This window comes from Heloderma suspectum, chromosome 1 (genome assembly GCF_057233095.1).
Source record: "Heloderma suspectum isolate Gila_16-S chromosome 1, 16-S_ref, whole genome shotgun sequence".
In the NCBI taxonomy this organism is placed as follows: Eukaryota; Metazoa; Chordata; class Lepidosauria; order Squamata; family Helodermatidae; genus Heloderma; species Heloderma suspectum.
In genome coordinates, this window is record NC_139458.1 from 223940692 (window position 1) to 223956397 (window position 15706).

General features: G+C 40.9%; 1 protein-coding gene across 1 annotated transcript in view; it reads right to left on the reverse strand.

The window, feature by feature from the left end:
- Positions 1-15706, reverse strand: part of COL6A3 (collagen type VI alpha 3 chain) — a 157600-nt gene that overhangs the window by 102412 nt on the left and 39482 nt on the right. The window contains exons 3-4 of the mRNA XM_084820265.1: positions 9681-10283; positions 2116-2718 (exon numbers count right to left, since the gene is read on the reverse strand). Coding sequence (XP_084676391.1) covers positions 2116-2718; positions 9681-10283 — 1206 coding nt within the window. The remainder of the gene's footprint in view (positions 1-2115; positions 2719-9680; positions 10284-15706) is intronic.

The window sequence follows — 15706 nt, forward strand, 5'->3', positions numbered from 1 at the left end:
ATGATAAGTAGTGCCAGGTCCTAAAGCTTTATACTTGCTGCACTGCTTCTGATGCAGATTTACCAACATACACACGCACCACCTGCCAGGTGATGCCATTAGACTAGTGTAGGTGGCAGAGAATCAAATCCAAGCTCAGCAGGCTCTGAGACCTTAAATCCTCAGGGTATGCCCATCAGTGTTGCCACATCAATCGCAGGACCTCAAGGTTTCTGCACCTGCTATGTCCAGTCCTTCCTGATGTGGATTGGGTCCATTCTATGCTCCTCCCTTCCACAAATGATTCTATGGGGCAGCAGGAAAGGTAGGGCTGGCTCTATCCGTATCTAGAAGATCGCAGCATGTTTGGATACCACTGGGCTTCAAATGTGCCAAACATATAATCAGGCATGGTTGAGGGCCTACAAACACAATCTGCAATTAATCCAGTTTTGTCAGATTAATGTTGGGTTAGGCTGTGCTGTGGGGAATTCCCTAGCCTTAGCGCTGACCACCTTCATTAAAAACAACAGCAACAATACAAATGGCTAAAACACTCCAACGTGGGAGGGAAAATGCACAGCCTCCAAATAACTGGTTTAAAATGTCAAAGTTAGAGGAAGTTAAAGGTTCTTCTGTTTATTTTCAGATGATACCCCCCTCCTATTACTGTCCTGTACAACACAGCTCACACTGTTCAGAGGTTGCAAGAGCTGCATGGGGGCAGGGTGAAGAAAAAGATAAATTGTGTGAGCTGCCTTCCACTCGCACAAACTTGTGTATAATCTGGTGACAGTTAGAAAGGAAGAATGCTAATACTTACAAGAAGAGGGAGAGAATGAGAATACACACACACACACACCCCTTTTGAAGTATAGAACATTGAAGAACATTTTTAATTTATACTTTAAAATAAAAATGTCAAAGTTGATGTGTAACATGCAACACTGTATTAGTAAGAGACATCCATTTTGAAAAAGCTTATTAAGTGACAGATTTTTATCCTGTGATATTCATCTTAATTAAGGATAAGTCGGGAAGAGCTAAAAATTCTCACTTTAACAATAACTGAGCTCCAAAGTGATTATTGTAAAAATTCAAGGTTACAGGAGAAGTCCCTTATAAAACTAGCATTATGTGGTCCTCTTTAGTTTTGCCAACTTCATCATTGGGGAAACTGCTCAGGTTTCTTTAAGATGTCATTGAACAGGATTATATCACACAGGACAGGACACATTCTGTCCTAGGCATGCAGCAGGCTACCTGGAGGGGAGGTGGCAGAGGAGAAAGGCAGATGGACCACGTCAAGGACTGGTTGGAGAAAACTATGTCTGCCAAACAGGCCCCTGCCCCGGAGCTCTTAAAGAAACAATAGCCATTCCTGAATCCTGAGATAATGAATGAACCTGTCATCAACTATCATCATTAGCAGTGCTGGGAGGGGATATTTTCATTGATTTTCAAGGGTGAGGGGCAATTCCCTAGAAAGAGCAATAATCCTAACAGTGTACTATGTGCATTAATATAAATACTTCATAAGTGTAGTTTTTAATCATTCAATAATTGATGCAGGAATCATGGCTCCTGGGTAAGGACCTGATGCTGAAAAATAGTTGAATTTTAACACAAATATTCCATTGGGTCCAGTAATCAAATTTCAAATACACAAATATTAACCATACTCTGCTATTTTCATGATTAAAGCAGGGTGAACAGATGAGAGAGAAATATATGTAACTTGCCTATGCATGCCTACTCAGCACTGAATTCCACTGAATTCAGTGGCACTTACTCCCAGATAAGCATGCATAGGACTGCAGCCTTAATCCATTTAAATGTTAAGTCTATCACGTGAACATCCTCTTCCAAACCTAGGCTGGGAGAGTGATCTCTCTCATCACAATTTAAGTATTTTAAAAAGTAACTAGTTAAGCATGAGCAATAAAACACCTGCCAGATGTGGATTTCAATTTTCAAATGACGAAGTCTAGAGGATAATATTCATGTTGGCTACGTGTTTGGTTAATGGCAGGAATAAAACAGCAACAACAAGAGGAATAAGTAGGATTTTTTAAAGTATTCATTACAAAGGTCAGACTGCAATGTATTTGAGTACTTAGCAGGAATAGCAATTACCTTCTTCTGACGTTGTTTTCCCAAGAGGCCCAGAGAGAGTCCTTATAGGTGTAATGACATCAGGAAGAATACCCTGTAGCGTAGCTGTGCGGAACTCAGCAGGAGTGAATACCAGGCTTGATTCATAGGCAATTTGTTCTAGTTCGGCACGATCTGCATTACGGGCCCCGATAGCAAGGCTCACTATGCCATTCGTTTTCACTTCTTGTGCCGGTTGGGCAACATCATCTCTGGACTTACCACCAGTAATAAGGACCACCATTGGTAGGACACCTTCATCAATCCTGCATCCAACATCACGGGTGAAGAAGTTGTTTTTAACAAACCTCAGAGCAGAACCTGTATTAAGTGGAGCACCACCAACCGGCTTTATTTTCCTAACATTGGTGAGGACATCTCTTTTCGTCTGGAAGGCATTGAAATAGAATTCTGGTCTTACAGTATCTGCATATTGTGCCACTGCAACTTGGATCAGGTCCGGTCCAATTTCAAGTCTGCTGATGATTTTGGCAATGAAATCACGAATTGCATTAAAAGGGGCATTTCCCAAGGCTGTGGTGCCATCTATCAGGAAGACTATGTCCTTCTTATTGACTTCAACAACTGCAAGCAACAATATACATACACACAATCAGTGGGATATTCATTTAAAATCACTAATCAACTCTGTATCAGTGCATATCTTCCAGGGGTTATAGAGGATGTTGTTTCTACTGTCAGGAAAGACATCTCTTTTTTACTGGTTTATGCTGAACTCCATTATAATTGAAATGTATTAAATGTAACTTGATGAGGATTCCACAGTCAGTTTTTATAATCTTGTTTAAAATTCCTCTGTAGTTTTCACGCTGGACACTAAAGGCTCTGAACTCTGATATAAGATCATAAGAAGAAGACTGCTGGATCAGACCAAAGGTCCGGCTAGACCTGCATCCTGCTTTCAAGGGAAGCCAGTCAGATGCCTCTAGGAAACTCACAAGCAGGATATGAGGGCAATAGCCCTCCAGGGTTCATTGTCCTAGCATATGATATTCAGAGGGGCCTTCTCTAGCTCTTCTCACTCTTTGCTCTAGAACTGCCTCTCCTTTCCACAAAACTGCCTCCTCTCTACACAACACATGCTACCCGTATTGCCTTTGCAAACCATCTGACAAATCCAACGTATGTCCCCACCACAACCCAGACATCACACTCCCTCCTTCCCCCTTTTCTCAAGCTGAACAACCACTTCCATTTATATACCTCCAGCCTTCACGCAACTCTTATTTTACTGATCTAGCATCTGCCGCACAGGCTGCGACACATACACATTATAATTCCAACCTTATCTCCAAGCTCAGTTCTTTTCCCCCACTTCTCCCCATCCAGGTGTGTGTGTGTGTGTGTGGTGGTGGGGATGTTGAGTGAGCTCATATGCACCACATTTGCTTAGCAGATACAATTTACATGTGCTCATCCAAAGAATTTCTTCCTTCCTGGATTTACCAACATGCCTGACTGGGCAACTGGATCCTATAATGGGCAGATGACCACAGGTACAAATGAGCACTCAACTCAGGGAGCAATTAAAAATCTTTAAAGTTATTTCCTTGATCATTCAATTTCTACTTTTTTAAATATGTCACATAAAAATAATGTGGTAAAGAAGCTTTATGAGGACTTTACTATATTACAAAGCAGAATGAACTCAGCATTCAGTGGAGAGAAACCAGTAACTACTGACTTCCATAAAACATGAATGCTACCAGTGGGTGGTTTAGTACCATATGCCATACACCAAGCTACAATTTAAGTATATCAGGGATAACCCTAAAACAGTAAACAGTAGTGTGATATACTAGAGTGCTCAGGACTTAGACTAGGGAGATATGAGCCCAAATCCCCACTCAGCTATGAAACTCAGAAGGATTACCTTAGGCCAGCCATGTTCTTTCAGTATAACCTACCTCACAAGGTTGTTGTGGGGCTAAATTTTTTTTTGGGGGGGCAAATAAACTGTCTACACCACCCTGAACCCCTTGGGAGAAGGGTGGAATAAAAATATCTATCATTCTACTAACCTGTTCTTTGCTTATGCAATAGTTTTTGCACATATAGCTAACAGTTTTGTTTGCCAAGCAGATAAATGGTACAAATGTTGAAGAGCTGTAGTGTGTTTTATAATCACAAGGGCTAAACTTTAATTTCCAGAACTGGAGAATGACTGATAACTAGCAGAAAATGTCTCATATTGTCCACAGTGAGCTCGGAGCGCCATTAAATTTAAATTTTAAAAATTCTGTGAATATGGTTAACATATATGCTTTTAATTAAAGCACTACAAAAGGATCCAGCTGCTCCTTATTGTCAAGGTACTGGTATCAACAAGTAGTAACACTTCGGAGGTTAAAAATTGCTCAGAGTCTCCACTAACTACGGCAACGGATGTAGAACTTTGTGTAATACGGCTGCAGTGCACCCTTATGGTGATATGGCAGTTTCACTGAGGGTGCTACTCAACACCTAGGCATTCTGCTAGTCCATCTAGTCTTTGTCTTGGTTCTCACTGCATACAAACACACTAAAATACAAGCCTATGCATCACATAAAGGAGCTTGCTGGGTTATGACTAATGTGTTTAAGACTAAAGTACTGGAAAATGAGTTGCCCCTTTGTAACAGTTCAGTCCTAGTTCTCACTTAGGCAGCAATCTTGTTTCTGGGATGGAGGTGGAGGTCCCTCTGTACAAATATCCTCTCCACATAGAAAGCTAGAAGCTTGGAAGAAGGATTCTAGCCAGTCCTTGAGAAGCTGCTGTATCACTCAAACCACTGTGGTGTACTGTGTTTCTTACAAGTTGTTAGCTTCCCTGGGCTCTTTGTGAGCAGGATAAAATCTAGCTCAGGATTGTCTACACTGACTGTGAGTCTCCACGGTTTCAAAAGGAGTCTTTCCAAGCCCTACCTGGAGATACCACAGATTGAATCTGGGACCTTCCACATGTAAAGCATGATGCACAGTACAGAGCTTTGGATAAGACTTGCTAATGTTCAGGGCGAGTCTTCTTGTGTTCAGCCCTGAAGTGGCACTGCCAGACACAGGTTTACCACTTCAGTGGGAACAATTCCATAATCTTCCTACCAGCGTACATCTCCCTTGTGGCAGGGATAGACAAGCCTGAAGGAAGTGAAGGAGCATGAACACATGATTTGCTAAATAAGATATTGTGCTCTACACAAAGCAACCTCCTTTAAGACAGAGAATAGGGATGCATACTTCCTGGTGTGAGTCTGAAACAGGCTATTGGTTCTTTCACAGCCTGCGTCAGCACAAAGACACAGGTTCCTACTTGCCACCTATCTTGGTATGAAGGTAAAGAAAAATCAATCCATTCTGCTTCCCTGTAGTTTGTTATTGTCTCCTGTAACTGAATGATACCATTAGGAGAAAACAAACCACATACAGTGTACAATGAGAATTAAAATGCATCGTTCCACCAGCTGTGGAAACATTTTAAATAGGATTAATTTTCAAGAGCAAAGATTGAAAAATAGAAACTACTGGGTAATACCGGGTTAATTATAATCCTGTACATGTCTACCCAGAAGAAAGCACTATTGAGTTTAATTAGGCTTACTCCCAGATAAGACTGCAGCTTTGATCTTCACTGTTTTAAGGATACAATCATGCCAGTATTCCGTTTTAATTTCCTCGTTGTAACAATGCAAACCAACCTTAGTTAAAGCATTTATAGTGCAATCCTAAGCATGGCTACTCAGAAACAAGTCCCATTGACTCATTCCCAGGTTAGTGTGCATAGGATTGCAGTCTTAATGGTTAAAAAAGATGGTAGAAGGACAGTGTTAAGTGTAGGTTACTTTTACTGCCTTGGAGTCTCCTTTGCTATTGGAAACACTTACTGAAGCTGAACATGTATATCGACCCACAATTTATGTTTATAAATACTTATCATCAGTGAATAAATATGATACATAGGGTCTACAGCAGGAATGGAACAGGGAATTGGAATGTCCTATTTTGCCTAATCAATGGACTGCTATTTTTTGGCATCTATATCTGATATCTCTGTAGACCTCTGTTTACATCTTATTCAGCAAAAACTATTGTTTCAGGTTTATTGGGTACCACAACATCTCTTTAACAAAGGTTTGTCAAACTCTGCTAATTGTATGCTTCTTTTATTCATATGTTTTGGAAATGACCCAATAGTTGCCTCCTTCTGGGAGGAAGTTATCATACAGATAAACTTTGTATTGGAAAGCTCTTTAAAATTTACAGATGTACATGTTCTCTTAAACTATTTACCTGCTTTTTGGAATGTAACACACAGTCAGCGTCAATGGATTTTTTGTGCCTTCTTGGCTGCTAAAAGACTGATACTACAGCACTGGAAGGATAAAAGCTCCCCGCCTATTATGCAGTGGATTGAAGACTTAACACCAGCAATATCTAAAAGAGTGGTATATAAGCGTCATTTGCGAATGGACTTGTGTTTGGATATCTGGTCTGCTTTTACTGATGTGTATGTGTAATCTATCCTATGCTTTTCCCCTTTTTTTCTCCCTAGAATGTTGTATTATTTGAAACTGAGGACTTTAGAGTATGTTGTTATATTTTCAACTTTTTGGTTTGGTTATGTTTTTGTTTGTTTTGTTGAAACTCATAATGAAAATTGATGTAAACAAGTGAAGGCTACTTTTCCAAAGTTTAGCACAGCAGAACATGATACAATAGTAGCAGGTTTGCTACAGTGTTTCTTCTGGGTTACATGAACCTGCCTGAAGAACAATAAGAAGCGAATAGGCCAGTGATCTTCATTATTTTTCAAGTGGGAGGCACTTTGGCAAAAAAAAAAAAAATCAACTTGAGGGCCACATTAACTTAAAACTAAAAGTAACACATTGTAATCACATGCAAAACTTACTTTGGACTTCAACTCCCATCATCCCCAGCCAGCATGCCCAATAGTCAGGAATGCTGGGAATTGTAGTCCAAAACTTTTTGGGCTCCCTCACACTGAGCTTTTATCCTGCAATTGAGATTACTCCCTCATGGAAGTTTGTGGGCTCTTTACATGATGCCGTGATCATTCAAGGCATCTCCTGCACTAAATGCCCTTTGTTCCGTTTTTAAATAGATCGCAGATAATGAGCTATCAAATTACCCCGTTGTGTTCTGCTTGAGTTCCCTCCATGAAAAGAGGAAAAGTGGCAAGAAGACGAGTGAGATCACTGAAAGATAATGGAAGACTCAGATGAGGGGGAGAAGGGGGGGAAGGGGGGAAAGAAAGCACATGTAAAGGGAGTCAGTTGTGATAAAACGGAAGCAGAAAGCCCCGTTTTAAATTCAGGGTTTTAGGCTGGTGTAGAGATGCCCCTGGAGAGCACTAATGGAAGGGAATGGAAATCTCTGCTTACTTCTCTGCAGAGTGGGGGGCAGGGGACTGCTTGTGGAGGGGGGGAGAGGCTGCCTCGCCAACACAAAAGAAACCCACCAAAAATTTACCATGCTCATCTGCACACTGCTTGGTACTATAGGGGCTGGAAAAGACTTAACCTAGTCACACGGTCCCTTTTTACCTTTCATTGGGCCAAAATGCAATTCTCCTTGCTCCTTCCCTGCTGCAGCTCAGCTGTCCTGCTTTTCTCTTCTCCCTTTTTTAAACCTCGGAAGGAGCTCAGCTCAGCCTGGCTCTTTGGGAGACTAGCCTAGGCTGGGCTCCCATCCATGACAAAGTGGGAAAGGTTGCTGCCAGCTGGCACATACTAGAAAGCGAATGCGGTGCCGATTCCAATGCTGTAGTTGCGCACCATTTTAAAACATTTTCCTCAGAGTGAGAGTGGCAGCATACTCAGCCAATCAGGCTCCACTGTTCAGGTCACACAGACAATGAAGGCACTGGAATAGTGATGGAAGGGTGAGGGGTTCTCATTGGCTACTTTACCAAAAAAGTTGGATTCTCGCTGAGCTCATTGCTATCGTCCCGCCACCAAGAGAAATGATTGAAGTTAAATGTGGCTGCCAGTTCATCACTTAGCTTCCGGCTGGCTCACTGCTGCCAGGACCAGTGAGGCTGCTTCTGTGGCATTGTTTGGGGGGCCGTCAGAGAGAGAGAGAGCGGTGGGGAGGGTGCTAGAAATGTGTTTGGGAGCTGCCAATGATGTGTTTGGGAGCCGGCAGTGACCTGTGGCCCTTACAGTGAAGAACAATGGACTAGGCAATGGTTGGACTCCTTCTTGACCTCTTCCAGCCCAATTTTTCCATTTGCTGTTTTCCATTTATTGGACTAAGGGGCAAAGTACTCGCCTGCTTCTGTTCAATTTGTACGGAACAGCCGCCTGTGCTAGCAACTGTAGCTAACTATTTTGACACTTCTACAGTGCTGTGTTCCCAAAAACACTCTGTGGCTAGCAGGTGTGAAAGAAAGCCCCTCACGTCAGAACTCAGGGCCACACCAGACGTGATGGGGGTGGGGTAGCTGTGCTTATCTATACCTTTGTCTTCCTCATTCACATATAAAACGAAAGGTGGGTATCTTGTTTTAATAAGGGAAACTGAACCCTCCCCTCCCCCACCTCATCTCCCCATGTGCTGTCGTATCTGGTACCAGAGCCCAGCTGGGACAAAAGCAATGGAGTGTGGGGAGGTAAGACAGCTCCACTCACCCATATGCATCATGTGTTCTAAAATCTAGACACTACTCACCCACCCACCCACTGCTTTGAATGGGGCAGTCACGTGAACAACAAATGTGGGTGTTCCTCTTACATCTAGTTGGGACTTGGGGGTGATTTATCACTATTGGGTTGAAGGAAGGAGCTGTTATACTTTGGGAAAAAAGGGCTGTATACATGGCTGAGGGAATTTGGAAATGCAGAAGCTTGAAAAAAGGTTGTCATGATCACAGATATGACAGCTGCATGTACAGCCCACGCAAGGAGGCCCTGGTTCATACCAACATCTCCATTCAAGCACTACCCTGCATAAGCCTGGCAGTAACAACTCCATGCTCCAGAGGTGCTAGTGTGGGACTCACTATCAAATGTGAAGCACAACTATGTCTGTTAGCTAAAGTATTAACTGCACCACTCATCATGTAAAATGTGTATTTTTTTACACATATGTAATAAGCCTGCTTTTAATACCCTTTAAAAATCTACATTATTCAAAAGCAAGGCCTGGGAATGCCATTAAAAATAGCAAGTTGCCAGTTAATTTATTTATTTTCTGGCTTTACCATGGGAGGGGCACCATATGGATTTTGCTCTGCAAGTGGTAACATCTAAGCCAGCTATATGGCCCAGAGTCATGACCTCCCTCCCTACTCTCTCACTGTTCCAGATTATAACAGCAGCAATAGTTACATCTGCACTTTTGCATTTTATATATGTGGATACAGGTTTTGAAATTTGAACAAGCATCTTCCACATAAACCCACCTTTTCTGTCACTTGCAACTCCGGGTCCTCTGGCTACTCCTAAGAGGACTACCAAAATAAGTAAAGTCCCACACAAGAGTATAAATAACTGAATGAAATATAATGGTTCATTAAAAAAAATACATACCTTCTGTAAGAATGGTTGGGGCATCTAACAAAATGAGCCTCTGGGCCACTCCAACAATGTTTGGCAGTAAGAGTTCTTGAAGTTCGCCAAGGTTACGTGTGTCCAGGGCAGTAAATACGAAGCTTCCATCAGTAGCAATTTGCTGAAGCTCTGCATTGTCAGCATTTTGGACCCCAATGCTAAATGAGAATATACTGGCTCGCTTCATGGCTAAAACCCCTTCTCTAATGTCATCGCTAGACTCACTGCCACTTATCAGCACTAAAACCTGTGGCACACCTTCCTCTATCCTGCTGCCTGCTGACCGGGTGAAGTGGTGTTGCGCTACATACTCAAGAGCTTCCCCAATATTAGCTTCCTCGCCACTAAGAGTGCTAAGGGACTTCACTGCATCTAGAACATCAGCTTTTCGGGTGTAGCTGTTCAAGGAGAAAACAGTTCTGGGTCGATCACTATACGTCACCACCCCAATGCGTATGAGCTCAGCTCCAACTGATAGTCTTTCAATTAAATTTGCAACGAAATCACGAATGGCTGCGAAAGTGACAGCGCCGATGTTGTTTGATCCGTCAATAAGGAAAATTATGTCAGCAGATTCTTGCGCTTAAAAAAAAGAGAAATGCAACAGGTGAAAGCATTAAACAAAGTGATTCCATGCAAGTTGAATAGTGTTCTGACATGTTTCTTTGGAAACCGGCAAGAAACACGAATATGGAGGAACAAACACACATGGTGGCCAAGGTCAGTGAGACTTGCCTGCTACTTCTGCATCCTGATTGAATATGAAATACCAGTTCATATAAATCGTTGACATAATAGTATTGCATTTGAAAGAATTCCCATTCAGGGGCATCTTTGCATGTTACGTTTTATTATGTTTTGCAATTTCAGGAGGGCCGCTCCCGTGTTTTGCACCCTAAAATATAATATGAAGCTGTGTTATGCTGACGCATCACCTCATCATTTATGACATGTGACCTTTACAGCTGGGATGTCTGATTCATTTTCTTTTGTGAGCCAGCACACGCACAATGGCTTTACATGCTGTGTTATTAGGCAAATGTAGGTCCTAGGAACGGCCACCCACACCTGCAAAATGTGACAAATGCAAATGGGGAAAGTCTTTTATATGAGGACAGAGCTTGAAAACTTGTGTAAAGTAACAGAATTAAGAAAGCTCTTGAATGATCAGATCAGACATTTATGTTTACAATACAGATTGCAAGAATGGGAATGTATTAACATTCCTCATCAAGCACTGACCATATAGGTGAGCTTATTCAAAGACTAAGGAACTGTCAAGAGGTAGTGACCTTATATTTCTTTTCTTTATATTGAATAGATATATTCAACACAAATATGTTAGGATACATTTGTCTACATAGTTATCTATATTTGTCTAAATACATAATGCAAAAGTGCAGAAGAACTGAAAGTAAGAATATATAAATATACCTGTAGATGTGATTTATGGGAATATAATTTAAAATTGTGTTTATAATCAAAAGATATTTCTGATTTTATTCTTCACATATGACTACTGGATATTCAATCAAATAATGCAGAATCATGTTAAAACAGTGATGAAGCCATTCATAACATCATTATCCAACCTTATATGTTACAAACTGTTTCTGGAGGGATCAGCTATCTTGGATAGAAGAACCAATGGTCTTCTCAATGGGAGATAGGTTGGAAATGGATAGCACAGGTTAATTACCACATTGAATTAGTCATTGGTTGGCTAGAATCTGTATTGTCATAACAGTGACATAATCTAACCCAAAGTATACATGTCACAGACAATTAGATGTAAAACATACTGTATATGGCTGTGCCTAAACAAGCAGCCTCAATATTCCAGAGTCCAGATATGGATTTTTCTTATCTGGTTGTTGATAGTTTTGAGCTGATCCCTTTATCCACAAGCAACAGAATGTGGGTCACAAGTATTTTCATTCAAACGACAGACTTTGCTCATAGTAAAGTTTAGTGTGTCATAAATTGGTTGGCACTGAGACTGAACAGATACCAAAATGGTACAGTACTTGACTTTGCATTCAGAAAAGTTAAAATTAATCAAAACGATTAAGAAAGAGCCTATCAAATACTAAGAAATACCATGTCATTCCTGGTATTACATTATCTTAAAAGTATACTTAGAACAAATTATCCAATATTTGCTCTTTACTATTATTTTACATTTAGTTCATGCTGCCACTGGACAGAGTGCTGGTCTTAGGTCAGTGAGATTTGGGCCCATATCTCTAGACATGAGGCTCACAGGGTGGTGACTATAGCTCAGTTACCTTGAGCCCCTTGGGGGTAGAAGATGCATATGTGATAACTAAATTTAGTCATCACATGTGCATCCTCTACCCCAAAGGGGCTAGAAGTGACTGTGCTGCTTAAAGGTTTCTGCTTCTCATTTTAACAATCTAATTCTTTGTCAGCCATATATTGGTGGTAGTCTTCTGAAGGCTCCATAACAATAACCTATGGGTTATATATGAAATACTGCTGATCTCGAGGAAACAGGGAGAAAGTATATATAATTGTTGGATAATTTGTCACTTCTGAAATACCATTATACTGAAGTACACCATGAAAGGTTAAGCTGATGGTGGAGGGCAAATGAAAGCATGCTTTGTTACACAACTAAGCAAAGAATTCTTGGTTTAGAAAGAAAGCAGTGACTAAGTCATTGGCCATGATGGAGTATAACATATATCAGGCAAATTCAAGACTGATCTTTGGACTTGTACTAGACATTACAGTTAAAGACTGAGCACTTAAGTTTCTAGCATGACTAAAACCTGCCTTTTTAGTACATGTTTGGGAACATGTAAACATGGCATTTAATATGGAGAGTTTGTAAAAGAACACCTATTGAATTTACAAGATTGTCATTCAATCTCAGGCAAAAGATATATTTTTAATTGATTAGGCACCATGTTATGTCTTGAAATATGTCCATTTATTAAGTCATTATGTGATAATTAATTTCTAGAAAAAGAAAACACTTCTCAACATTATTTTTGGACACAGGCAACCAGAGTAATATTTTTGAAAGCATATACCATGTAAATAGTCATATATCTTTATAAACGATCTATGAATAATCAGAATAACCCATTTGTTTGGTTATCTTTATACATTGTTTACATCATATACCTTTGGATATTTACAACCCAACACTCCAAACTGGACTCTGCCTACGCACTGATAAGAGTGCTCATGCATAAAGGTGGACAGAAAATCTTGTATTTACACTGTGGCTAAATAAGAGCTTCTGCTCAGATTAGAAGACCCCGCAACTTTGGCTCAGAGTTCTGGAGACCATGGAGTAGATGCTGGGGAGGAGGCTCTAAGAGAGACAAGAGTGGAATATGAACTTTCCTAAGTCCTTAGAGGGAGGGGGAAGTATCTATTGTATAATAAGACTTCTATGTCTTTGCCCCCTGCATACTCATAAAACCTTTAACGGGGCTTAAAGGAATGCATCACCCTTTCATTCCACTGTTTACAAAGTATTACTTTACATCAAAATCTGAGGATCAGTTCAAAAACCAGTGATGAAAGTCCTCCCTGGCAGTAAAAAATAGTTTATGTTTCTGGTAAGCTTTTTAAAAATTTCACTTAACAGATATTAAAATATGTAATGATATTTAAATAGTCAGCTCATCAGTGAAGAATATTCCCTGATTTCCTCCATGAATCTCTTTGCCCCATAAAATTTGCAGAAAAATGAGTGAAAACATTTGTTTGGCTATGTATCATGCAGCAATGGATGATGGAGCGAATGATAGAGCTGAAGTGAGAAGTTAATGAGACAAGACAAGATGAATGTTATAACCCGTACATTGTTGTTATCCACTCTATTCCTCCTTTTATGCATTCCAAGGTATAAAAACAAAGGTCTGAGAATGTAACATGTTGAAATCAGCATTACATCAGATTGAACACCGTTTTTTTTTCCAAATTTCTGATTTTATATCACTTGAAGTGACTGCAATGAGGTTTCCTGTTTTAATATTTCTAACATGAAATTATCCATAATGACAAAAGAGGAAGTGTGTGTGTGTGTCCATCCATCCTTCCATCAGCGCCATAGCACCAAGGCTGTGAAGCCTAGACACCTGAAACTTGACATGCTTACTAGGGATGTGCACCTCTGGATTATTTTGTTTTTAAAATGCATTCATTAATTGTCATTAATTTAAATGTGTCCATATGGTTGAACCATGCAGTAACATCTTCAGCCAGTAGGGGCAAACCAGCACATAGCTTTATAGTCCAAATGTTTGAAGCCAGGGGAAATTAATAGGTGGAGGGACACAGTTATATGCCTGCAGCCTCCCCCTTGCTGTGGGACAGCCTCCTCACAGGAATGAAGTAGACAAACCCCTACTTTAGGGGATTAGAGGGGTGCACCAAAGCAAGGGATGTGCCTAGGGGTGCCAGAGGGTGTGGCTTCACTCAGATAGGCTGGGCACGGTGTGTTCAACCTGGACAGCTACATAAGTTTGCTTGACAACTTCACTGTATCAAGCTAAGGGCTATTCCAACCCATGCAAAGCCTAGTCTGTCTGCTAGTTACTAGGGATGGCGGGGGCGCCCGACTGGGTCCCAGAGTTCATCGGGCTCCTCCCTGCCTGCACCCCTGGACTGCGTCTGCCGAGCCTCTGGTCTCACTTGCCCCCACTCATGCCCTCCTGGACGTTCCCCACACTCACCCGGACCAGTTTGCAGCCGCCCCCCATTTTCCCGAGCTTGTTTTTATGAAAAAAGAAGGGCTTTAGAAATGTGCATATTTACATATGCACAAATTTGGACTGTGAAAGGCCAATCTACGCAATATTAGAGGCAAAAATGGCCCAGATCTGCATTCACCTTCAATTCAATCTGTGTTTTTAAATAACTCATTTTATCTGCCACACTAACCTCTGTCACAAGGCTGTGGGGAGCCTAAGTTATGTTAAGGAAATACTGTTATCTGTCCTGAACTCAGTGAGGCATAGGAATATTGCCTGAGAAGGAGGATATCTGATAAGGAGGATTTAATCTCTGAAGGCCATTGGATATTGCTTTTATTTTATAATCTATAGCAAAAACTACGCCAGATCCAGTGGGCAGGTCTGTTTACCAACAAGAGTTTATGTTACGAAAACCTTTGTTTTTAACCTTTTGGATGTATGTACCTTAGGGCCTTTCCAGACAATTCTTGTTGTTATTCAGTAGCTGAAGAGGAGCCAGAGGTCAAGCTCCAACATAGCTCCCCTCTACAGATAAATCAGATTTTCCAAGCACTCAAATCTCATTATACCATTGCTGGGAAAATGCAATTTCCCTCCAGTTACATATCAGTTGCAATAGAGAGTTTATAAGCAACATGCCTTTCTCCCCCATGCCCTCCTCACCATTTTGTAAATTCTTAAAATGTGTTATACAGTTTATATTTTTATACAGTTGTTAGAAGTTAAGTACTCCCTGACTATAGCAGTCAAGCATGGAATCACTCATGCAGCAGTTTTTAAAAAACACTTTGTGTGTGGGTGGGGTGGGGGGGTTGTATGGAGAGAGAGAGAGAGATCTGCAGCAATGCTTCATGCTGTGACCTTTTTCCTCCTGTCTTTTCTTTAATTCCTTGCATTCTAAGGATGCCACTTTACACCACACATCTACCCCACTTTTAATAAAACATAAATGAAGAAAGTAGATATCCCCCTCTAGCTAGTACCAGTAGAGCAATATGAATAAATTCATTTGTTGTTGTTGCCTGGAAATGCCCTTGGTTTACACATCAGAACGCTTAAAATCACGGAAGAGTAGCAATTGCAATACTTTTCTCAAGTACAAGTATTGCAATGTCAGAGCAGAATAATGTTACCTGTGATGTCTTTAATCACTCCTTTTGCTCCAGCCATTTCTGGAGTCATTGATGAGCGAATACTTGCAACTAAGTCTCCTACAATGCCGTGGAGAGCAGTAAAGTTCTCTAGGTTGAACAGGTGCATATCAAGGGG